The sequence below is a fragment of the Falco peregrinus genome, chromosome 4, assembly GCF_023634155.1.
Source record: "Falco peregrinus isolate bFalPer1 chromosome 4, bFalPer1.pri, whole genome shotgun sequence".
In the NCBI taxonomy this organism is placed as follows: domain Eukaryota; kingdom Metazoa; phylum Chordata; class Aves; order Falconiformes; family Falconidae; genus Falco; species Falco peregrinus.
The window spans coordinates 58,912,741-58,939,108 of NC_073724.1; the positions used below are offsets into that span (position 1 = coordinate 58,912,741).

At 41.7% G+C, this 26,368-nt stretch overlaps 2 protein-coding genes across 3 annotated transcripts in view; one reads left to right on the forward strand and one right to left on the reverse strand.

Annotated features, from left to right (window-relative positions):
• The window catches only part of RAB20 (RAB20, member RAS oncogene family), a 28,395-nt gene extending 11,802 nt beyond the window's left edge, over positions 1-16,593 (forward strand). The window contains exon 2 of the mRNA XM_005238365.4: positions 15,500-16,593. Coding sequence (XP_005238422.1) covers positions 15,500-16,020 — 521 coding nt within the window. The 3' untranslated portion in view covers positions 16,021-16,593. The remainder of the gene's footprint in view (positions 1-15,499) is intronic.
• Positions 16,594-22,313: 5,720 nt separating this feature from the next.
• Positions 22,314-26,368, reverse strand: part of COL4A2 (collagen type IV alpha 2 chain) — a 149,638-nt gene continuing 145,583 nt past the window's right edge. For both annotated transcript variants that reach the window (XM_055801374.1, XM_055801373.1), the window contains one exon: positions 22,314-24,034. In XM_055801374.1, coding sequence (XP_055657349.1) covers positions 23,780-24,034 — 255 coding nt within the window. In that variant the 3' untranslated portion in view covers positions 22,314-23,779. The remainder of the gene's footprint in view (positions 24,035-26,368) is intronic.

The following is a 26,368-nucleotide window of genomic DNA, read 5'->3' on the forward strand; positions in this document are numbered from 1 at the left end:
CAGAACAGAGTTGTTCACGTTTTTTAGTGGTACTCCCTTTGTGCCAGTTTGGAGAATGTTATTGAGATGACATCGATTTTTACCGTGCCTGTTATGTGGCTTTCATTTCTTTAATCCTCAGATTGGTGCCTCTAAACAGCAAATACTAAATATGTTCTTAAAAGTGCAGGCAGAGAAGCCAGAAGCAGAACTAAAAGGGAGTAGTAGTGCTGGAAATGTAAAAGTCATGTATTCACCTTAAACAGTGCAAGTTCAGAAAACACAAACCACGCATCCTGTGGTAAAATTATCTGAATGAGGCGAACAAGTTTTAAGTAGCTTCCCATAAACCCCAGGCAGCAGCTGTATGTCTGGCGCAGTCTCCCATTTTTGATACTGGCCAAAAGCAGCCCACCAGATCACCAGAACTTCCTCCTGCTTTTGACAAATTGCAACTGTGCAGAAGCACCCTGTGAAGAAGACTTCGCTTCCGAATAGAAACCAGTGGTGCTTGGTAAGGAATAGAAGCAGTTGAAGTTTTCTTGAGGATAAATCAATGTGTGTATGAACTGCATGTGTTCTTCATTGAGAACCTGCCTATAAATGGACTGATATCGAAACAAATCATGAAAATATCTATTGAGTGGTCTACATTTATGTCCCATGTTACTAATGTGAGTTTGTCTTCAGAAAATAGAAAAGTAGATTTTTCATTCAGTTTGCAGGATCATGGCCTTTACAGATTTTATCAAGGCTTAAATGTTTTTCAAATTGCTAGCAGAGGTTGGTTTAAAGATAAACTAGCTAGCATATAGTTATCTACTACAGCTGAGTTCCATTTCACCATAAGATAGTTTAACCCTAGATAAGAGGCATTGACCAGGTGTCTGCTGGGGCAGACCGTCTGTGGGTGCCTGCTATTGATCCGGTAACCATAGCTTCTTAAGGCCTTACAGGCAACTCTGTGTTACTCGTTGTGTGTGCAGGAATCATTTCACATGTTTGAAACGTGACACAAGGTCACTTCTGACAAGACAACCTGCCAGTTCTCAAATATGTATTTCTGAATCCTGGTCTCTGTTTTTCAGAATATGAATGGGGGAAACATTGCCACAAAAGATGAGGAAAAGGCTGAGGTACTTAATGCCTTCTTTGCCTCAGTCTTTAAGAGCAAGACCAGTTACCCTCAAGGTACTCAGCCCCCTGAGATGGAAGTCTGGGATTAGGAGCAGAATGAATTCCCTGTGGTCCATGAGGAAACAGTCAGTGACCTGTTGCTTCACTTGGACACATACACAAGTCCGTGGGACTGGATGGAATCCATCTGAGGGTAACTGAGGGAGCTGGTGGAAGTATCTGCCAAGCTACTCTCCATCATTTATCAGCAGCCCTGGCTAACCAGGGAGGTCCCAGAAGACTGCAGGTTAGCCAACGTAATGCCCATCTACAAGAAGGGCCAGAAGGAGGATCTGGAAAACTACAGGCCTGTCTGTCTGACCTTGGTGCTGGGGAAGGTTATGGAGCAGGTCATCCTGAGCACCATCACGCAGCACATGCAGAACAAGGGGATCAGGCCCAGCCAGCATGGGTTTATGAAAGGCCGGTCCTGCTTGACCGGCATGGTCTCCTATGACAAGGTGACCCACCTAGTAGATGAGGGAAAGGCTGTGGATGTTGTCTACCTGGACCTTAGTAAAGCCTGGAGTTTAGCCTGGAGAAAAGGAGGCTCGGGGGAGACCTTATGGTTCCCTACAACTACCTGAAAGAAGGTTGTAGGCAGGTGAGGGTCAGTCTCTTCTGTCAGATAACAAGTGACAGGACAAGAGGAGATGGCCTCAGGTTGTGCCAGTGGAGATTTAGATTGAGTATTAGGAAAGATTTCTTGACTGAAAGAGTTGTCAAGTCTTTTTTAATGACTTCTTTTGCCAAGTCATCAAGTTGGACTTGATGATCCTAAGTTTCTTTTCCAACCTAAATGATTCTATGAGTCTATAATGTTGTGACTTGTAGACACCTTCTTTTCCCCAGTGGTGAACAGTGATGACTAGCAGCATTCAGCTGCTGTCTTGCACTAACTTCAGTTTTGTAAAAGCTAGGTTATTTAAAAGTATTTCTAGTAGGAGAAAAGATTTACGGAAATAGCGCTTGAAGTACTGTCTACATATGGGCTTAGTAATTAATTTTATCTCTGTAAGGAATCATGGCCAATATTCTTAGGTCCCTCTCTCCGTACTGTAGCGCCCCAGTGCCTGTATAGAACAAAGCTGCTGTGAGAGAAGACGGTCTCTGGCTGTGAGGATTGGTGGGAAGGTGTGTTCCCAGGGATGTGTGACAGGGTTGTTCTCAAAGGCTTCCAGGCTGATGGCTGAAGGCTGTTGCTTCTGGTGACCTGGTGCTGTGGTAAAAGCAGTCTGAAGATCCCTGAAAATGTCTGAAGACTGAGGGTTTTGCAGTGTCTTAAAACACTCTGGCTGGTGTTGTGGGATGGCCCTGAAGTGGGGCAGCGTGTGAGGGGCAGCACTGGCCTCAGTCACCTTCCTGAGTATGGTGGGATGGAGAGAAGTGTCATTGAAGTGGGGGTGATGGAAAATGGGTGCTGCCATAGTTAATGTTCTTGTAAATAAAGCTCTCCTGTGGGTCTGTGAAGGGGAAACGCTGACTTACTGCGTTACCATATGACCCTCCTTGGGTGGGTGTGCACAAAAAAGTTGGTAACTGCACGTTGGTGATTTGATTTCCTGTATTTGGGAAGAAAGGATTTGAGGACTGACAGCCAGGAGGCAGAAATGCATATGACGTGTTTGGGGTTGAAGTGGTAATACGGAAAAAGAATAAGGTTTCTAATAGATTAGACCATTTAATTTTTTTTTATGGCTGGATACAAAACTTAATCCGAAGAGGTTATGCAGTCAGTTACAGTGAACTATTTTTCTTCTCTGAAACGTTACTGTTCGTAATTAAGGTGTTTAAGTTCATGGTATTTTCTAACTCAGAAAACGGTAGGGTATTTTATTGACTGGCTTGGTACGTATGTAGTTACCCTTCTGCAAACAATCCTAAGGGGAACTTTGATTAAAAAAAAAAAAAGCTGAAAAGACATATCTAAGGCCAAAGCAAAGTATCTAATGAGGAAGTTGAAAAACCTAAGTAAACTTAAAAGAGGAATAAAAATGAAGAAAACCAGGAAGCATTTCTTGTCTGTGAGGGAGTGGGCAGCGGCTGACTTGCGGACCCTTTGCTGAGACCTGGCAGGAATGCCTGACAAGTGGCAGCATTTCGGAGTGTGGGGTGATCTCAGTTAACCTACCCATCCCTGGATTTATTTTATTTTTTAAAAATTACACACCTGTCTCTGTGTTTGCTTGGGTGAACTGGAAGCCAAGTTAACTTGCCAGTTCCTTATTGAGCAATACAAACCATTCAGTATGTGCGGAGTGACCTCCTGCCCCACACGCCTGTGGAACCACGCTGAAGTATGCCCGGCCGTGTGCTCCTGCCGGGGCTAGGGACCCGCTTCTCCCTTTGAGAAGCAAACTTTGGGAGGGTGTGGGCTGTGAAGGTCTCCTCTCTGAGTGACTCTGAAGAGAAGGGCCTGGTAACAGCCTCCACTTAGCAATTGCTAGAGAAGTGGGCTCATCTGCAGTGCCCATTTCCCTGTGGAAGGGAATTGTGAATTTCAGGAAAAAGCATTAGTTTTCAAGTACTGGAAAGAAAAAACCAGCTGCTTTTAGAACACATCCTGTGGAAAATGAATTGCTTTTCTGTAGGAGGGTCTTTTCTTGGAGGACATGGGTTGGTGGTCCAGTGGGCATTAAAACGGAAAGGTATGTTGCACAACCCAAAGCCAGCATCTCGTGCAGCCCTGTCCTCTAACTGGCCTCTTCGTTACCCACCGCTGCGCTACTGACCGTCAAGCTCTGCTGCTGCGCCGCAGTGTTCAGTGCTGTTGCTTCCTGTAGAACTCTTCCAAAGTAAGTCAGCAGGGTTTTTTCCCCTTCATGGTTTGCTTCCAATCATATGTTTCCTTAAGAAGGTAATTTGCCAAATGGCCACTTCTTTTTAAGTAGCAGTTTAAAATTGTCTTTTAAAAACAAGGCTTCAGAAGAATTCTACATCGACGCTTACATTTTACTTCTATTTAAATTTCTAAATTTGTCCTTGCAGTCCTGCTCTCATTTTAGTAAAGCATACAGGAGCTTCATAAATTTAACTCTCAAGCACCCTGCCACATTTTCTTTGCAGTTGAGATGGTGTCGATGCTGTGTTGCAGCTGGAGTTCTGATGGAGCATTTACTTATAGACATGAGGACAATGTCTCATAAATCTGGCATGCCCTCATTTCTTTTGCCAGACTTCAGTGTTCAGGTAAAACATCTTTCTACAGGACTGTGAGGTTTCAGAGGGAAATAAATACTGGTGGTGTCTTTCTCAGTTTGTGTTGCAGATGCACTCAAGATATGCTTGCTGGTCTGGCAGGGGTAAGGTCAGTTCTGTTCATCTTTTACAAGGTACTACCCTTCCAGACAGCTGAAAACACATGAACTGCTTGAAGCTTCTGGGGTTATTTTCTTCTCTGAAAAATAAACACATTACATCAAGAGAACTAACTGAAATGGGTAGTTTGAAAAAAGTAAGTCTTACCTAGCTAAATGAAGAAGTTACTCGGGATTGTAGAGGCGTTAGTGGGTTCTTTAACTAAAAGTAGGTTTTGGGTTTTTTCTCTTTGCAGGTCTAGCCAAAGTTTTTGTTGGCAAAAACGTGCTAGGTAGTGTGTTTAGCAGGTTTTTTCTATGTAATTCTTTGTGTTACTAGGCATAATATGATTACATTTAAAACTTTGGATAGAAAGCATATTGGTGGAGTAAGATTGGTGTTTCTATGGGAACTTTGATTTTGAAATTAAAATTCTTGTGAATTTAGAAGCTTGGGCTTAATTTCATTATTAGAATGGCAAGTTCTGATTTAATTCTAGCGAAGAAGAAAAATAGTTCTTTATTTATGCAACAGAATAGATTCCAGATACTCTTCTGTCTCAGAAGAGCTGAAACTACTTTATGGGCTTAATCTTGTATGTAATAGGGATCTTCTATATAGAGGAGAAGAAATACGGTAAGAGCAGTTTTGCAGCTCCTTTGTGTGGTGAAGGCGTTGCTGGTTATAGATACTATGAGTACGTATTTAGTCCAAAGACACTCAGTTTACAAGTCTCTTTACAGAAGGATGATTGCAGCTAGAAATATGCAGACTAAACAAATGTGTAAGGCTGCAAATGAAGAGAGGTTAATGGTATGGGGAGCTGGTAACAGGTTAAGCTAGATTCATTTGGGCAACAATACGCATTTTGCAAGGTCCATTGAGCTGGTAGTAGATGACAAAGTGAGCCCTGGTGCCTTGTGGTATCCCAGAGCCCATGAACTGTTCTGGAAAGTGTACCAAACGGAGGGAGGGATGAACGTAGTGAGCAATTTAAGTAACCTCATAGCTTCGGTAAGACTCTTTTACAGTCTTGTTTATAGAATAATATGGAAAAATTGGAGAAAAGAGCTGTAGGTATGGTTAATGGTTTAGAGGAATGTGCCAGAGGCAAAGAGCCTGAATATAAAAAAAAGTTGATTTCTCTGGCTTAACAAGAAGGAGGTTAAGTCATATAGGAATACCTTTAGGGAAGAGTGTGGAGTTTTTCTGGATTTTGGGGTATGTAGTGATTTTTAGTTTTGGGTTTGGGTTTTTTAAAAGGATACTTCATGAAGGTGAATGTCTATCAAAATCCAAAGCCTGAAAGCTGAAATACAGCAACCTAATTTGTGGGATATTACCTTATCTTTCTTTTTCTCCTTTATATAGTAAAAATTCCTCCTCAGTCACAAGATGAGGGCTGAGTGAAGTTCTATCATCTTTATTACACAGGAGATCAGACTCAAATAAGGATTATGCTTGATTTCTGGCCTTGCTTTGTGAATATTCCCCTCCCCCCCCCCCCTTCTGTCCTGTGTTAAATTGATCTTCTCCTTCCCTTGAGTATGTCCAATGGGTCTGTCTCTGGGAACCACTGATGGAAGTCTTCACTGCCAGTCATGGAATGAAAATGAACAAACTACTCTTCAGGGATGGATTAAAAAAAAATTTCTGGGAATATTGAAACTAGTTCATGACCAAATAATACAGGATTTGACAAGATGACTGAGGGATGTTTATTATAGTTGAGGTGTGGGTGAGAAGGCTTCATCTGCCGTAACCAGCTTTTTTGGATACCTCTGTGACTCGGCATGCTCTGCAGGATGTTACAGTGGATTGATGGGCACTGGTGTAAGCTGCTAAGCATCTGCTTTAATTCAACTACCTTTATAAAATGAAGCGTTTACTTAAAAACACATTTCTCCATAACCTATCGCACTGTTAACTGTCAAAAAAACACAGCAAATTTTACCCATGTTTCAGCTGTGGGTTCTTTGAAGGTGTGTTATGAGTTAAGGCTTACATGTCTTTTGAGTCATTTCTTCAGCACATCAGAAAAATATTGTGACTAGACATTTATTTTGGAGCTTCTACCAGCACATGCCTAGAAAGATATCCTTTTTGGAGGATATGAAATAAAACTGACGCTGTAGCAAAAATTCTCATTATTTTCTGGTTTGCCATTTTTATTAAATGGGGTTTTGTGTGTGCCCTTTTGCTGAAGAAAAAGGTACTGCAACAAGCTGTCTTCTTCAGATAAAGCTCAGATGATCCTGTAGATTGTTAACCACATCTTAGGGAGTTTGGCATGTGATGTGCAGCATACCGTGCTGACATTATTCTTGCATAACTTCTCAGTGTGCCATTTGTCCTAACAATAAAAGGCCTATTTAAGTGAACTCCTTTGGAAGAATTGTTTTATGTGAATTGTGCCAAAGTATCATTTCTGGAATGTTAATTGAATGGTGTTTTAATAGTGATTAAAGAGTCGATTGAAACCGCTTGACCTGTTCGTATAGTTCAAGTTTGATGGGGGAAAGCTGTTCTCAGAAAGGATAGGGGTGTGATGGGGGTTGTGCTCCCAGCTGGTCAGGGATGTCTTGAATGGGTTGTGCTATAGTCATTCTGGGTGTATATAGCAATAAAAGAAAAAAAGGAAACAGCCAAAACAGAATTATGAGCACTTTTTACTGATGGAAAAACATAAAAGGAGAAGCAAATTCATAATAGCTGCTGCTGTCGTCTGTTTTTGCTGGCTGTTAAGATTAGTCTCCTTTTGAAAAGGTTACAAACTTAGAAATAAACTTGAACCTGTAAAGAAATATAGACAACGTTACTATTAGCAGAGTTATTAATCCTTTTAAGGGAAGGCTCACCTCTCAGAAGGTAGGTGAAGTGGCTAGAATTTTAGGGTAAAATCTTCTATGTACTTTGTATTTGTTGCTCCCCATTGAAACATTCCCTGCAAACCTTGTTAATGGCCTATCAGTTATTTTTAGTATAGTTATTATATTTAAAGGAGATGAGAAAGAAGTAGGCTAAAAGAATGCTGGATACATTTTTTTCACTAAATATATTACTATTCTTTGGTATAGAGTGTACTGAAATTTCCAGTTCCAGTAAGTAAATACCCCCTTTTTCTTTATTTCAGATGCTTTCTAATGATTCTTTTTGTTTGTAAAGATTCTGAATTCATTCCTTTCCCAGCCATGCTGGTGGTGATTACAACTCAAAGCCCCCTGAGTTCATATGCTGCCTTTATATTAGAACTAGCAAGAAGACCAAAACTTCATACCAGATACAGGGTGTGGTGGGTTTTTTTCTCTGTAATTCGTATTTATGCTCTTTAAAAACTTTTGTCCTGCTTTATTTTTGTGTTTGTGTGTGTGAAATGTAATAGGGGGTAGAAATACATGATTTGGATTTTTAGTACCCTTAACTAATGCAGGGGAAGTTAGAAAGAGTGAGTTGCTTTTCTTAATGCACGCTGGTAGCTGCTGGTGTGGAGTAGCCTTCCAGGGGGTAGTCCTTTTCTCTTGGCAGAATGTTAACAGCTAATTTAGATGCCTGAAAGGATGTTGGTTTTGTTACATAAGGGAATGGAAATAAAGGAGGAGTTTCATTTTTTCCCTTGTATATTATGTTGGAGACAGAATCCCCAGTAGTAAGCCTTGATGCTTGGTAACGGTAACGGTAATCATCTCATCCAGTTTTTCCTGAACACTATCGCAGTTTCTCCTCTTACATTATGGAGAATATATTAACATCTGTTAAATGTTCCTGTGTGAGCTTTCAAGGGACAAGTGGTTATCCTCCAAAGATAAAAGATAATATTTATGCTTCTTTTAAAATTGTGCTTAAGAATTAGTTGTTTCAAACAGCCCTTTGGTTATTTATTCATTGGTGTGTATTCTTCCTCATTTTTGCTTCCTATCAGAATTTAGGTTCCCTAACAACATAGTTCACATGTATTTTGGAATGTATTTTATCCAGACACTGCTGGATCACTGATAATAGTTTAGTAGATATCTAAAAGAAAAAAAAAAGTCTCTAATAGTTTTATTTACATAGAAGGGTGCAGCTTAATCTCTCAGGATAAAAGCCATACTGTGGTACCATAGCACATAAATCTGGGATTATAGTGCCAAGGCATTTCCTGTTTCACCAAAACCTTTATCTGTCTGCAGCTGGATGACTGGTTGGATTTTTCTCAAGTAACTTATCAGGCTGTTCAGACAAAATCAGATCTATTAAATTGAATATTTTAGTATTTGGTAGAATTCTATTCTATGATCTGCCAGTAGATTGTATAAGATTGGTGTATGTGGATTCATCAGGGACTAGATTATAGGCACATAATGTAATGCCATTTCCAGGTCAGGAAAATAGTGTTACATTCCTCCTGTGTAACAACGCACTGAACTCTTGAGGTCTGCCTTTTATTCAAATGTCATGGAGTTTATTGTGTTAGAAAGCATCCTCTGGTTCACTGTTTATGGTTCCCAGGACTTTCTCATCTGTGGCAGACAGTTCAAATACATTGTTGGTTCCTTTGAATCTGGGTTTTGCATCCATTTGAATATTGTCATCTTTTTTTATGGGAAGATACTTGTAGTTCTTGAAGCAAATGTCCTGAGTATATTTGCCTTCCTGAATACCAGCCTCTGGCAGAGGAGGAGACTGGCTTATGCAGTATATTTCCTTTATATAAAAGCAGCAGAATAAATACTAAATAATGTCAGACTTGGATCTTAATAACTTTGGACCTAAGCTTGTGAATAACCTGTGATAAGGGGTGTGTGTGTGTTGGTGAGAAGGAGCCATGTGTGTAACATGATGGATACTTTTATATGTTTTTATATTTTAAATTGAAATGAGAAGAAAAATGCTTTACAGACTGCAGTTGTGTTAATTGTTCCTATTTATTGCAAAAGTGTTTTTGAATAAACCTCATTTTCAAAGACCTGAGGGGTTTTAAGTAATTCATAGCTAACGATCATATAGTGGATAAGTTTTAGTCTTAGTCATCAATTTCTGTGTCCAAGGGAAACATTTGTTAGTGTGGGTGTGGTCATTCTAGTCTGATAATTAAAGCTGAGTGAAGGACAGGGTTCATTTCAATTGTGCTTTCTTGTCTTGCCTAAGCGAGAAGTGAACGGCTGCTTCTGTTCATGTGGCTTTCTCGCTCACGCTGAACTGCTCTTTTGCAGAAGGAGCTTTACAAGCCTAAAATGGTTCGTGTTTGTAGAGTAGGGATGTTTGCAAGCTCTTGAGAATGTCAGACTCCCTCAGAACTCAAAGTATTTGTTCATTAAGTTGAAAATACGTAGATTTAAGGGAAGAGATGGTCTCACAGTTTTGAATCTTCTTTTGTTATCAGGTAGTGATACCTGACTTGGTGATTAAGTTGCATTTAGAAGTGGAGTAGGTTTGTCCCAATAGTGTATTACATTGAGCCTGCTTTCTTGACTGACTGTTTTTGATGGTTTTTCTTTGGAAAGCTGTATTGAAGAATTTTCCTTTGTTCATTGCTTACTTAACACATGTGGTTGTTATTTTCTTCTTCTATGTATAGCTCTTTCTACTTTAAAACATGAAAGTGAAACTCTTTGGATATTAAGATCAGTACTTTCCTATGTTTATACTATGTTCTGCTTTGGCCAAGACATCCATAACTAATTTTAATAACTTAAATAGAAGCTTCTGCAATGGGGCAGAGTTCATGCCTTGACTGTTGATTCATATCTAAGTAGTGAGTATAAACAAAATAAATGTAATCTTGATTTTTAGTAGAGCTGGAGATCTGTTGCATTCTGAAACTTCAATATACACAAGTATTTCCTAAAATGTAGCATTGTGAAGGTATAATACTAGGTGAAGGTGGAGTTTAAATTAATTTTGTAGTTGGTCAACTGTAATTGTTTTGGTGGTTGGGTTGGGGTTATTTTGGATTTGTGGTGATTCTTCTGTTTAGTAACCCACCCCACCCCTGAGACTTTATTCTATGGAAAATTTTGTCTTGGAGGAAACCCAAATGTTGGCATTTTTCTAATGGATCAGGAAATAATGTATTCAGACAGCTCCTGGATATGTAAAAATTGAGCTCTCCAGTGCTTTCTGACTCATTTGTTTCCACTAATTCCTACTTATGTCCTCCATGTTAATCCTTTGGGACAGTGAACTTTTTATTTTTATCCTCAAGTAACCACAGGCATATCTCGTTCTTAATAAAGCTCGTGACTTCAAGGAAAATGTGATAAAGCTACCTAGAAAAATAAATACCAATCTTGAACAAGAACCTTGACTTCATCACTGTCAGAACTTGGCAGCCTGGCTCAACATGTGGGCAGGGGAATTTTTCTGAAACCTTTAGGGACCCTTATTGTTTGTCCTTTGACAGTATGTATCTTGGTATACGTGCACAAACAGAAAACTCATTTTCCAGCAAAATTGTTTCATCTAATGTCTTTTAAAGGGTCACAACTTTACTCCTTTGTCTTCAAACAGATGGAAATCTTGTTCCCTTTTTAAGAGGGAGCTGCTTTGTCTGTTCTTGTGATCACGCAGATGTTCCTGCTGAGGTAACTCAAGAGCATCAGGGTCACCCTTTGAACCTTCATCCGCTGCAGCCAAATGCTCAGCTCTCGTTTCTTTCTAATACTGATTTCTGTGGTGTGTCATGGGTGTCATACTTTCTCTTTTCTTCCCTGTGTTAGCAATCTCCTTAGGGCACAGCTGCCGTGTCTCTTCACGTACACTCAAGTTCAGACTCTTATAAAGGAGAAAGAATTTGAATGGCAAAACCTAGGTGATACCTTGTGTTTGTGTTAATTCCTATCTACTGTTCAGATTACAATTCTGCTGAAATTACAGTGGAAATCCTTGGAAGATACCTGCTTTATGGACTGAGAACTTTCTGGACAGCTGTGTGCTCTCGTTCATTTTTTAATGCAGTGTTAGTATGCTTCTATCACTCACCTTCGTGTACTTTTCCACACTACATGTTTACTTTAGGAGCTCAGGATTTAAGACCCCGCTCAGACTGTGTTATCAGAGTAACAGCAGTACTTTTTGCAAGTACTTTCTGGAAGACCTTTTAGCTCTTTAGTATTTGTGGTGGTTTATTCCCTCATGAGTTAAAATTAACACCCTGTTTTGCGTTCTTGTATGTGCTCAGCGTTGAGAGATTTAAAACTTGTTCTTCCAGTAGAGGGATTTCTTGAAAGAGTGCGTGTGTGGGAAGTTATGCTGCTTAAGAAGCTGTGGTGAAAGCCTTTGAAGAGGTGGTAGGTAAGGAGCATTCAGATCTGGCTGGAGGAAATCTTTTGCTCTCATAAACATCAACAGCAACTTCACAGGCTACTTTGGATACTGCCCTCGGGGACAGTGGGCAGGAGAGCTCCAAGAAGGAGATGGGGGCAGTGGCTGGCACTGCTGCTGTCAGTGAATCCCACAGCTGGGGAGGGCTGGGGATGCTCGGTCAGGCTGTGGTCCCAGCCAAAAAAGGTGTTTGTGTGGGCTGCTGCCTTCCAGCTGGAAGGTGGGAGTGCTGTGGGAGGCTGGCTAGACCAAAGCCTCAGCCTTAAGTCCAAGTCTCATCACTTTAAATCTAACTTTGGTATTTGTCAGGCTGGCGTCTTGCAAGGTCTACTTTTCCCTTCTTTCTCCCTTGGGTTTCTTACAAACTTTACGGTACTGAGGTCCTTTCGGCTTCAGACTTCTTGATTTGTTTATGACAACATCATAGGACTTTGAAAATTCTCAGTGGCTGCACCGCTCCTGAGTGGGTGAAGTCTCCAGCAGGACTTCATATACTTGGTGGAAGAGCCTCTGAAAAGCTAATGGTGCTGCAGGTAGTGTTGTGGCTGTAGGGTTATTGAACTGCTGTAAAAAAGGCAAAATGCAAAGATTAAAAGAAAAATGGAAATTAGTTTTTGGTTGCTTGGCTTTAAGAAATTGCCCTAATGTTGTGCATTTGAGGTTGATTTGGTTCTTCTTGCAGTTCCTTTGATTGCAAATTATTTGATACTTCTGCTGCTCTTCTCCGTTACCTTTATTTTTTGAAAGAGTGAAATTGTTTAATTCTTGGATTCAGGGTTTACCATTTAATTTTGTTAATTGTTTAAAAAGGTATGTGATTGGAGTGGGACCAGATGAGTCCAGAGAATTAATAATTGGCTATAAGAAGGAAGCAGCTGCTTGCATGCATTAAGTTTTTCACACTAATGTCTGATACCATTTTACCTGACACCTTGGAGACAGATAAGATGTTGGTTTAAATACTTTGTGTAGTTTTGGGGTTTTTTTCCCCCACATCTAGGGTTCTTTCAGACCATAAGTGCCTGAAGTGGTCTGTGCAAGGGAACTGTACTGCAAAAAAACATTATGCATTTTTTCCTGCATGGTAGATTTTGCTGTGTGGGTGAGTGAGAGAGACTATCCATAATTCCTCTGACATAATTGATCCCTTATGCAAAGTAAATTCTTCTTACTGTTTCTTTCCCCTTTTCAACAATATATTAGTTGTAGAAGTAGCCAGTTTGTAGTTATAGTGTAAAAGTGTCATGGTTTATATTATGCTGTGCAAGATTAGATTAGCATACAAATTCCGTAAAACAAGTACTAGTATTGTTCTAGTATTTGGTTGCTGTAGCAAATGATTCTGGGGGCTGGGTTTTATGGCTTAGGCATCTGAAGTGGGAGAACGAGGGAGGATGTATGTTCCATTGTGGTTTCCAGACCGCAGTATAATCAGGGTTCGGATGAAAACAAAGTAGGTCATGGCACGAACGTCTACTGAAAAATTGGAGACTTCTAAAGACTCGGTTGCAGTGCAACTAAAAGCACAACTTTGAACATGAGATTGCAGGAAAAAGTGTAAAAGCATTGACCTCTTCACCATATCCTAGCCTTCCTTGCCCTGACCCAACATACCTAAACAAGGGCATATACTCCACACACCACACCCCCCCCCCCTTTTTTTTTCCTACCTACCAGATCGTTAGTTAGAGAATTTCTTTCACTAGGGGAAAACAATTGGAGGCTATACAGAATTGCACAGAAGCAATTCTCAGTGAACTTCACCTAATGCTTTTCTGAACTCTGTTCATTAACTCTTGACTTCTGCAATGTCATATAACACTGCCAATTATCCACTGTGCAGGGAAGTATTTAAACTACATGCATGATTTTTTCAGGTGAAATACTCATTTTCTGTGTTATAAGAAAGAATGAATGCTTGTTCCTGCATTACTTTCTCAGTATTAGGCTGGAATTTATAGACATCTGTCTATACCCTTTTTTCAGTCATTCACCAGCCTGAGAGATCCCACAATTTTTCCTCATACAAAAATTTTGCATACTTCTGAGTGCCCTCACTGGCTTCTTTCTATATTTCTTTATTGTGTACTCTTACACTTTTTCAAATCTATTTCTCTGGCAGTTACCAGAATTTCTCAGTGTTAAAGGTGTGGTGAGCTTTGGGTTTTGTGTTCTAGCTTGGTGTTTTTCAGTTTTGCTTTACGGATGACTATGAACACTTTGTCTGTCTTCTGGTCACTGTGGAGTAGAGTCCTGAAGTTTGTCAAAGGACTTACTACAGGGACTCAAAGATCTTCTTTACGTTCTGTTTCCTGACTGGAGATAGGCTGTAAGTTACTTTCACAGTGTGCATGTTCATGTGCAGATGTGCTTTCCCAATATATGCTGAATTTCTTCTGCCTTCCCTATTCCACAGTCATTTACAAGGGTTTCATAATGCTGTAACTCAGGGTGGCCTGTAGCTTTGTGCAGAAAATGAATGTAAACAGATCACTTGCAGATTTTCTGTAAATGGAGGCTCTGTGCAAAGAGACTATGAAAAAAGCTGAAAATTTATGATTCTTAAATGATTCTCAAACGAGCATAGTCGGATAGTTGGCTTTTTTTGTGTTTTAATTTTTTTTTTATTCACACTTCTGTAGTGACCTAAGGCTGGCTGACTAGCTGGTTGAAATCTAGTGCGTTACCCTTTTCTCCATCAAGTTTTGGGGAGTCAAGTGAATGTGCTACAGCAAATTCTACTTGTAGCTGGTATTTGGGGAAAGTTGCAGTTCTCTATAGGAATGGACAACACTGTCTGTCTGTCTGCTGCCTCATTTCCCTTAGTCCCTTTGCAACTAGTGAAGAACATTGTTTGGTCCCCAGAATTTAGAGAGTCAGTTTTGTCTTCCAAGAGATGAATTTGATGGAGACCATCAAGGCTTAGCTGGAGGTGCTAGTAGATATTCACTGAATGATCAAGAGGAAGAAACTTTTTGTTATTAACTGTTGGTTGTTGAGTGATGGTGAGGGCAACATAAGGGATAAATTATTCTTAAAAAGTAGTTAGGGTTCTCCATGTAGTGTGTGTTTAATACCCAAGAAAAAGTGTGAATGTTTGTGGTTGGGGCAGATACATACCATACAGGCTATATATGATAGCATTAAAACAAGTCGTTTTCCTGTAAAGCCAATGTACCTGAGAACTGTGAGCACGTAGCACAGGACTAAATTGCTTACAACATCCTTCCGAACCTAGGAAGAAGTGGGTTACTGACTTCGATCCAGATTTCTGAGCTAGATGCACTTGAAACTGTGTACTGAATTTGTAGGAGTAGTAAGTAGTAGCAGAACTTGAAACAGTAGAACTTAATTTTTGCTTATAAATGGTTAAGTAGGTGGAATGGGCCAGCTGTGGGTGCAAGCAGGGTAGTAGTTAATGTGACATAAATAAACTTTTTTTTTTTTGCGTTCTGCAACTGCGAATGCTGCGTCACACTTGCTCGCTCACTCGTCTATACAGATTCCCTGCTCTGAAATGGAGCCAGTGGTGAGCTGAGCTGTTCTGTAGCACTGTTTGTAGCGCTGTCGTGCTCTTAAGGAAAAGCAGATGGAAAAAACTGAAAATGCTACAAAGAACACATTTTTACCTTCACTGCTCCATCCAGAGCTGTGAAATTGGCTTAAAATTCCTTAAACTCTTTCACTTGGTTAATAACGTATCTTCCAGCACACTAACTTTGTGTTGTGTTTAAACCTTTGCCAGGACGGGAGCAGTTTCATGGCCTCGGGTCCATGTACTGCAGAGGAGCAGCTGCTGTGATCCTCACGTATGATGTGAACAGCCTCCAAAGCCTGACGGAGCTGGAAGAAAGATTCTTGGCACTGACAGACAGTGCGAGTGCTGACTGCATCTTTGCTATTGTTGGAAATAAAGTTGACCTCACCAATGACTGTGCTTTACCACCGGATGAAAATAAACCTGAGAAGTCTGTTGCCAGCTGTGGCTCGAAGGTGCGAAAACAAGTCCATGCAGAGGATGCGATTGCGCTCTATAAAAAAATACTGAAATACAAAATGCTAGATGAGAAGGATGTTCCAGCAGCTGAGAAAATGTGCTTTGAAACCAGCGCGAAAACAGGATACAAGGTGGACTACCTCTTCGAAACTGTGTTTGAGATGGTAGTCCCAATAATTGTACGGCAGAAAGCTGAGGGGCCGCCGCAAACTGTAGACATCACAGACTACAAGCCAGCAAAAAGGACAAAATCTGGTTGTTGTGCCTGATCCATTTAAGTGACGTACGAAAAAGGGAGGGATTGTTTGCTCCAGCAAACTGAGGAGTAACAAGTGCTTGCTGTTCACTGGAAAGGAAAAGTCAAAGAATAACTAGACTGAAATGGTGTATGTGGAAAAAAACCAAAAACAACCAAACCACAAATCTTCTGGCTGTTAAAGGTTTCTGGGAAGCTCTGTGTATGAAAATAGGAATGTGAGCGAAATTACGAAGGAAGACTTGCCAGTTTCCATGGTCTCTGAAGACAAATGGTGTGTTAGTACAGTTGGTAGCGACAGTCATTTGAACAGTTTTGAAGGAGTCTGATTTTTAATGACTCTCCATTTCATGTTGCATGTAAATGATCTGTTTGTGTACTCCTGACAGCTTTCACATGATTATCATATTTCCCCTTGTGATTCTAACTTTGGAAGATTCAACACATGGTACTTTTTTATTCTTAAAAAAAGAAAATCCAAGTATAATTTATATTTGTAGCTAATAATTACAATCTTTTTATGTCAGATACGACTGTAAGATTCATCAGCTGAACTATTAAAATCACTGTGGATACATACTGTTAATTTGCAGACTTTATTAATGTGAATTCTCCTTCCATAGTGGCCTTTCGTGTATTTACAGGCAGCACCACAGCTCTCACTTGCGAGTTGCAGGGGGAAGGTTTTTTTCCTTTCAGTTTTCTCTTGTAATTCTTTTTGATGTGGATAGCGAAGTTTTTTTGGGGGGGAAGGAAGTGGTGTTCTATTTTTGTCTGCATTTTGTAGAGATGTCTTTGCAGTGCCTATAGGATACCAAGGTGCTGAATACCCCTGTTTTGTCTCCTTTCCAACTCCTCTGTAGTTGTGCCCAGGCAAAGCTGCAGCTCTGATTTTTAGCAGCTATGCATGGCGTTGCCATCTACCTGGCAGGAGGTGAGGGCTGGCATTTTCTGATGTGAAACTGGCTAATGCAGGAGGAAGGGAGAAAGAGGCTGCCAAAAGTGGGGGTAGAAAGGCGCGTTAAGGAGCATTGATGAGGTACATGGTTTCTCTCCTGACTGCAGTAAAAAGGGGAGGGGGTAATTCTCAATACTGTTCCTAAACTTTCCCAACGCTCTTGGCTACAAAGAATACATGCAGTGATCCAGGAACTCACACTGAGACACCATAACCAGAGTGAAGAACTACTAGTTTAAAAACCAAAAAAACCCACAAAACAACCCCATCCCCAATCCCCTCACCCCCCCACCCCCTACCCCCTGGAAAAAAACAACCAACCAACCAAACCAAATCTTCCCAAACCAAAACCAAACAACAACAGAAGGGGAGAACCCCCAGAGATGCAGCTTGCATGTTTCCAGCTCTGCAGGTTGTTGTGTGGGGACTCCATCTTCCCATGTATGCTTCTGGCATAATTTTCTAAAACTAAAGGTGGGTTGTTTTTATGTTTTGTCATTGCCTTTCTCTGTTCCACCTAAATCATGGTTGTTTAGTACATAGGGAGACAATTCCTAAATGAATAATGAATGTATTACTAAGTATATTTAAAACATGTTTTTTTCAAAAGTGCGTCCTCTGGAGCAACTTGCTGCAAAGCAGTACCTTTATTTTCTGCTTTCAAGTTTATGCGTGGAGCACATGTAGTGGGGAAGAACGGCTTGAGAGGAAAAATCTCTGTACCCTTAATCATAGAATCATAGCATGGTTTGGGTTGGAAGGGACCTTTAAGGGTCATCTACTGCAACCCCCCTGCAGCGAGCAGGGACATCTTCAAAGAGTTTAGCTTGCTTAGAGCCCTGTCCAACCTGACCTTGAATGTTTCCAGGGATGGGACATCCACCACCTCTCTGGACAACCTGTTCCAGTATTTTCAGCACCCTCATCAGAATTTTCTTCCTTATATCTAGTCTGAATCTACCCCTTTTTTAGTTTAAAAGCATTACCTCTTGTCCTATTGCTACAGCCCCTACTAAGGGTTGTTATGTTTTGGATTTGCTAGGGGTTTGCAGTTTAACACCTGTCAATCTGTTAGAGACTTAACTGCACCTGCTCTGTGGTATTTAAAACTGCATAAAATTAAAAACCTTCTAGCTATTAACAAAATTCTAAGGGCAGTATATAGTCTTCCCTCAGGACTGGAAAGAGACAAACAGGCTACAACCTCAAGTCATCTTCATGACCAAAATGATCTGCCGACACATCTGTGAGAGGTCCACCACTGGCTTTGCTGCATCTGTTGACAACTGAACTGGCAGCACACACTGGTTGCAAGGTCAGGCTTTTGGGAGATGTACACCTAGAAGGTACAGAACAGAAGAAATATTTGTAAATTTAACATCTAACACTTCTTAAGATAAAAATATTTCTGATTCAGTTGTACCAGCGTTGGATTCATGTGAGATCTTACGGAATTCTTGCAGTCTTTCCAAAAGCTCCGGCTTGTGTGTTTTCACTGAAAAAGATGACGCAGGAACCGGACTTGCTTGCTGTGCTTCAGCCCTTAGGGCTAGATTTGTCTGGCACGATGTTTGTGGCTTTTTAGTGTTGCTGGCTATTTTTCCTTGGGAAATGTCTGGGTTATGATGTGCTATCACTCTGCCAGCCTGTGAGAAATCATGGGGTTGCACAGCAGAACCTGGGAGGATGTGTAATACATGGGAGCTATTGATAACGGGTCAGGAGGAGCTGTGGATTGCTCAATATGCATGCTAGTCCCATTGCTTTACTACCGTCTGAAGTCAGATTGTGCCTTCAAGTAAAACTTTATGGCTTCTGGAGTGTGATGGTGGATTTCTTTTTATTAATTTATTTTATTGGCAATTTAAACTCTGCTGTAGCTGAGCTCCATTTTTACAGCCCAGTGTTGATGCTCGATCTGTTGCAGCAGTGCCTGTGCATGTCTGCAAGCATTATTAGAGAGCACAGGTCAACCCTCAGCACTGAAATTGCACAGGTTTTTTTCTTTTTAGTGGTGTTGTGTTGAGGGTTTTTCTGGGGTTTTTTGGTGCCTTTTTTTTCTTTTCTTTTTTTTAACCAGCATAACAATATGGCTTGCTCTTGTGCTTATTAAGTGGCCTAATGTGAATTCATTAATTTCCCTGTTGCTTCTGCAGATGCATCCTGATATCCCAGCACTTCTAAAGGCCACCCCCATCCCGCTGTCCTACATAATTTTACTGGAATAATTCAGTAAATTCAGTGGCTTATTGACAGGGAGGAGCAGTGAAGCTGCAGGGTAGGGACTGGCGGCCCAGGAACTGCACTGATGCACACTTGTTCTAACTCTTGCCTTAGTAGCCTCACAGCCTAGCAGCTGATGTACTTCTAGCATAGCAGCTGTGGGCTGGGCCACTAGTCAGGCTGGACCAGCTAGGACACACACTAAACAGCAGCTGTGCCATGCACCTCTGCGATGCCAGCTCTTCTGCATCCCATCGGCTGCAGCAAACATTTCCCTCCGTTGCAGCGAGGTTGCTTTCCCTATTGATAACCTTGGTGCACAGCCTGGAGCTGGGCTGGTCATGGCTGGAGGCAGGTGGAACCCCTCCCTGCCAGGACTAGCCATGGTGGGTGAAAGTGGGGACCCAGGTGCTCTGCCTGCTTTGCCTGGGAGGGGAACCTCATTTTACAAGTCTCCATTTCCCCCTTCTTTCTCCCCATTAATTTTGTCTGGGTTATGTGAAGTTTGAACAGTGAAATAGAAGAGGTGTTATTTTTGGCCACACTGGGTGAATGTGAGCTGTAGGCTTGCCTGTGCCTGAGGTGATGGCCGTGCCAGGCTGTGACCGAGGTTACCATTGGCCCCTGACAACCCCAACGAGGCTTCAGGTCTTGCAGGGGCCAGGAAAGGAGCCTGAACCGCTGGGGCTGTGCAGTCTCCTCCTCTGGAGACATTCAAAACCCGCCTGGATGTGACTGTGCAGCTTGCTCTGGGTGAACCTGCTGTAGCAGGGGCTTGGATGAGATGATCTGCAGAGCTGCTTTCCAGCCCCGACCGTTCTGTGATTCTGTGGGTGCCCATGGGGCAGGCAGTGCTGCTGAGCCACCTGCTTTGGCTTAGTTACGCCCTTGCCCATGTCATGGCGTGAAGCACCGCTGCCTGTTTTACTTCTCTGCTCATGGGTCAAGGGGTGCAGTGATGTTACTTGTTCCCCTTGTCCCGTATACCTTGGGCTGTGTGTGCCTAGTCCCTGGTGGCTGTGAGGCCAGGTCCCAACTCATGCTCGCTGGGTGCAGGTGGCAGCCCCTGGTGATGTCGCTGGTCCCTGTGCTGTTATAGGGGCTGCTGCTGACTGCCTGGGGTGCCAGCAGCACATCAGCAGTGACCTCCCAGACTCTCTTCTGGCAGCAGCCCAATACCTTCTGTTGTGCGGTCATTTACTGCTTGCCGTTTGCTAATTTTCTTTTTCCAGCAGCCATGGGCAAGCCCAGTCATGTGGGGCGTGAATGAACTCAGCTGATCTGGTCGATACACTCTGAGGAAATAATTGGCATCAACTGTTGCTGCTGTGTTGACTTCAGTATATCTGTGCCGATACACTGATGTACTGCTGCCTGCGGAAGGGGAATAGAATCTCATTTACCTTCTCCAGGCTCAGCAGCATGTTATACTTCAGTGTGTTTTGAAACAGGAAAGTGTAGGAAGCAAACGGCACACTTTGAAGTTTTAAAAGATTTGACTTGGTCAAACCCAGCCAGAACACTTGTGGGTTTTACGTCCCAGGCTGGAGCTCTACAGTTCAGTAAGAAGATTGTTTTGCTCTGCTGTAGCCGTTTTTCCTGTATAAAAACGTTTTAACTTCTTGGAAGTGGGTTCTGGGATCACAGAATTGTGGAATGCTTTTAGTTGGAAGGGATCTTCAAAGATAATCTAGAGCAACCCCCCCTGCCATGGGCAGGGACACCTTCCACTAGACCAGGTTGCCCAAAGCCCCACCCAGCCTGGCCTTGAGCACCGCCAGGGATGGGGCATCCACGGGCAATCTGTGCCAGTGTCTCTCTACCCTCATCTGTAACAAATGCCCTCCTTCTGTCCAGTCTAAATTGGACCCTTCCAGTTTAAAACCACTGCCCTTTGTCACGCCAAACCCTGGTAAGAAGTCTTGCATATAAGCCCCCTTTATAGGCTGATAGGCCACTATAAGGTCTCCCTGGACCCTTCTCTTGTCCAGGCTGAACAGCCCCAACTCTTTCAGCCTTTCCTCATAGGAGAGGAATTAAACTTGCAGCTAAGAGGCAGTTTGAGTAAGTCCCCTTCATGCTGTGCTCTAGGTTGACTCACCAGGTGAAATCCTCTGGCTGCTGCAAGTATTCTGCGTGTTTGTGTGCACAAGCTCCCTCGCCTTCTCAAACAGCAATTACGCAGGCTTTGGAGAAACGCGGCTGTGAGTACACATACCCAAAGCACATGATGTACGCAAAGTACAGAAGTTCAAGTCTGCTTGGCACCTTGGAGGGTTTTGTGGTTGGTTTGTTTTTTTCCTGCACCATGCCTGTGCATTCAACTTGATGCTGTGCCGATGCTGTGCTGAACAGACTTGTAAAGAACAGGTTATGTGAGTCAGAAAATTAAGAGGCAAAACAACTGTTGGAAGAAGACCAATCTGCTAAATTTTTACATGCAAAAAAAATAGAAAAAAACCACCTGCATAGGAAGATTAGGCAACGTATTAGCCATGACAATCCAAATTGTTTTCTGTTGTTGTTGTTGATATAACCGTTTTTTACAGATTTGTATAATCCCTACTTGAATTCTCTTAAAACACTGAATATGCTGTATTGCCAGAGTTGCGTGCTGTAAAAATCACAAGTGGTAACTGCGTGATCGTCCCATGACCACTGACGTCTATCAGCACCTGGAAGAGTTAAGTTGCTGATTCTTGGATGTTTGTTACAGCCATTTAAAAGAATTGGTGAACATGGAATAGATTTGGCTTGTGTTGACTGCAGTGTTTTCAGTTCTGTTTTATTTAGCTGAAACAAATACTAGTGTGATTAATTTGTTTGAGGGCTGCCTTTCAGAGCTCCAGCATGGCCAGAGAGCTGATTTCAAGCTCATTATGGTTACTTATAGTTCAGCTTAAACAAGCAATTTTAGAAACGGAGCTTCCCTCTTGAATCTTTTTAAGGGCCACGAAATAAACAACTGTATTCCTGGTTGAAGAGTTTGAATTTGAGTGGAAGGAGTTTTCGGGTAGTGCTTTTCTAATTCCTTAGGTGCAGACAAAGTCATTCAACAGAGCAGTCCACATGTACTGTATAGAAAGCCACTGTTTACAAAATGGAAATCATCAGTGAACAAGGTGTAGAAAAAAACAGGTTTTATTTATGATACAGTGAGGATGGAATGTAATTACAGAAGCCAAGAAGCACCTGGAGCGGGAGTGAGGTGAACTGTTGAAAAATCAGCTGTCATTGGTATAAAAGTCTCTTTGATTTCAGTTTTAAGAATTCCAATAAATAATCACACTATGTAAAATTTGGAAATTTGCAGCTGATCCCTCCCTTGCAGTGGTGACTGACAACTTGGGGCTAAATTGCTTCTTTCTACAGAAGGAAAGAGCTAGCCGTTCTGGCCACTTATCAAGCCTGGCATGCAGTAACCTAGTTCCCTTTGGGAAAGATGGTGCCAAATAAATGCCTTGCTTCCTTCCTCTTTGCTTTTGCAAGGATGGCTGTGTACAAGTTGGAATGGTGGCCATCCCATTGCCACGTGTCCCCAGCTGCCAGGACAGCACGCCTTCAGATGGACAACTGGCAGGTCAGGAAGTTCTGCGTTTGCAGGTCATGTATTATCAAACAGTATGTCCTCCTGCAAAACCTAACACGTGCAATAGCTGCTCCAACAAGAAGTGGTTAAAAACTGTTTGTGATGAGTGGCTTGGTATCAGAAGGGAAAAGCTGCAATGCAAAAGCCAATCAGTGCTGCTGCTGTGTGGGTGGTGTGACCCAGCTGAACGTCCACAACACAGTGGAGCAAGAGACCTTTGTAGTGATCCTTTGGCCTGGGGTATATCTAGAATAAAATCATCAAGCCTGTAAAATAAAATGCTGATCTTCATCATATAGTCTTTTAATCAAAATAGGAAGAGTTGAATTTTGTGGTCACTATTTTGAGGAGGCCTGTGGGTTTCTCTGCTATTGCCAGTGGTTAAGTGCTAAAGCATGGTGAGGCTTGAAAAAAACGAATACCATAAAAAGATGATTGTTTTAGGTGTGTTTGAAATGCCCAAGCATAAAATACTAAAATCAAAGTTGGGTTTCAATGCTGGACATAAGCACTTCCCAGAGTATATTTTCAGTATTTTGCAAGGGTTTAGCACTTTGATCACCCTGTGTTAATTTACAGAACTGCAGCTGTTAGTGTTTAGTGTTGTGAAAAATACAGTAAATAGAAAAGATACATATATTCCCTTTATGTAAATGTGGTGGGTATCTGATCAAGGTAACCATTCATTACTGCAGTTTTTTGGGTGTTTCAAAACTGCGAGTATTTGTATCATGTGGCAAATGATGTAATGTTAAGACTAGCAAAAATGTGTATATATACTGTATAGTAGGACAACACAGCACTAGATGTGTGTTAGACTTAATTTGTGTTACACTTAATTTGCTTTTACAGACATTGTAAAAAATTAACTTTTCATTCAGCTTTTGAGGTAATAAGTTAAAAAAAGCACCAACATGATTTATTCAAATGTCTAACCATCATAGAAGGTTCCACTGTATAAGAACTACATGATAAGCAGGTTCCTTATACTGTGTAAGACTTCTATAAATTTTTCATACAGACTTGACATCTGCTGATATGGCTTCGGATGAGTCCTGCCTTGAGTGTATCTGCTGAAGGCTTGCTTTGAAAGGGCTGGTCGATTGTAGTGAGCCAGAAGCTGTATTTATTTGCAAAGTAGTGACAGGTTCCGCGTGCGCCGTTGCATTCGATGAAAGGAGTCGCTCTGAAATCTTCCAGGCAGCTTCCAGGAGAAACCAGTGACTGTCCTCCACCTTCATCACCAGCAGCAGTGTGCTAAATGAGACAAGGAGAGGAGCGTTCAGAGTACAACCTCAGGTAATGCTGTCTAAACCTTATATGTGGGAAAGAGGAAAAGCACTAGAATTGCTCCCAATTCTCATCTCCAGAGCAGACAGCCAGTTAATCCTGCGACTCTGTAAGGCTTAGGGGTTGGGCTACGCTTTAGCTATACGAAGGAGCTAGCTCATATGTTGATGCCACTTTAAAATCTTCTGACAAACACCTTTTCTATAGTTAAGATTTTCACTGCTGGAAGTCTTAGAATTGGAGAATCATTTAGGTGGGAAGGGCCCACTGGAGGTTACTTCAGCCAGTTCCATGCTCAAAGCAGGGCTGAATCCTAAGTTGCCCTTGGTTACCCCAAGGCACTCTTGAGTTGTTAATAACTCAGAGGATGGAGTTTCCACAGCCTCTCTGGGCAACCTGTTCCTCTGATTTCCCTCACTGAGAACTTTCTACCATATACTTAACTTGAATTTCCCTAATTATGAAGTCTATCTTACTCTGCATCGCACGTGAGGAGCAGTGTGGAAACAAAATTAGCTTCTATACAATAACTAGTAGTTCCCTCTATGGCACATTCTTTGATAGCAAATTACACCAAAATCATGCATCTTTACACCACTCAGCTGTTACCTTTGACACATACTGTGGTAATGATCAGAATGTTACTTTTCTTCTGTCAAAAGCATGGCTAACAAAGCAGGCATTACCTCTGTCCCTTTAAGAGCTGTACAGCTGCATTTTTAAGTGAAGCCGTTTAATTTTCTGTTAAAAACGGAAGGAATTTGAAGTATAAAAGAAAGCAGCTGGAAAACAAAGTTGCTAAATAGTTTTGCAAATGTAGGAAGAAGTCTGGGCACACCCAATATGTTTGCCTGCCTATGTTTTAATAAACAACATGCTATAAAAGTGTAAGCTGTAACCGGCTTGGATTATGCTGTGAGAGGCCCATTGTGTTTGTATAAATGAGTAACAGAAGTGTCCACCTTTTAACAGAAGGAGGGACTCTTGATCTCCGGCTGGCGTTACATGTTGCTGAGGTTTAGATAGTTGTTTAAAAAAACCAACCAACAAAATAACAGCTCCCCCCCCCCACCTGCAGCCTACCAGCTGTTTTACAAATTTGCAGAATTTGCTAAGGTATGAAGTTCAGGAGCAAACCTGTTCTAGCATCCCTCCACAAGAACAAAGTCAGTAGGAAGCAGCGTAAACTATTACAGCTTTGAGGCCTTTGCAGCTGGAGCTGGAACCGCACTTGCTGTTTGAGCCCGGGCTTGGGAGCAGACCTGCCTGACAGTCTTGGGATGAACACTGGCATTCCTGCGCTCAATGTACGAGCTCCAACGGTACGCCTATAATGTCTCTTCTTGTATAGGTCAGGCCTTTTTTCCTTCTGCAACGCTTGTGCCACTCTATGAGATGCATGTTAGTGGAGTGCCCTTGCTACAGGAACTCTTAGTGACTTCTGTGGCTGTTTGGGCAGGAGGCCATGGTGACTGCCTTCATGATTGTACCTTACTCAGGGGAAGGAGGTGACAAATTTAAGCCAAGGAAGTAAAGCAATGTGTACTCTGAGATAGCCACAAGTGTGCTGCACTTCTTCCACAGTTGCCTAAGAAGCAAAAATGCATACACCAAACACTTGATTTGCTCTAAATGCTAGCTGGGAAAATGTGAACTCTTCTCACTGTGTGTTCCTTAGTGCTGGCAGACTCTGTCCTGGCACAAAGTTCCTGCTGAGGTGACAACTTCGCTCTTAACAATGCTCAGTGTTTACATGGGGCTTTGCAAACATTTAACTAATCCTTGGCATTCTTGTGAAGTAACTATGAGATTGGTATCAGGGCTTTTTATAGAAGCAGAAGAAAGGTCAAACATAGGGCTCATCAAAAATTCAACCAGCCTTCTCAAAACCTTTTTTTTCTCTGTAACTAAATGAAAACTATCAGATTTCCCTTTATGTTTTTTTCTGAAAAAATTAAGGTTTTGGCTTTTGACAAACAAATGGTTTGCAGGTAAGATTGATGACTGTTCTTCTATGATGTTTTCTGCCAGAGAAATCCTATTATTTTCCCCAACACCATTTACTTGAGCATTCAGTCCAGTCTTCAGTAAGTTAAAAACATGGGCATACTGTTGCAGGTTTTGACTGTCATGTGCATCAAGCAAGTCAGAAAAAGAAGCATCTGTCAGATCATTCACTGACATTCTATCTGCTCTTTACCATGTTAAGCCCTTCAGCACTGACACGATCCCTCTGTACACTCTTGCAAGAAAAGCAGGTCAGGCCCTTCATTAGGTCTTCCATGGCACACCTAATGCTAA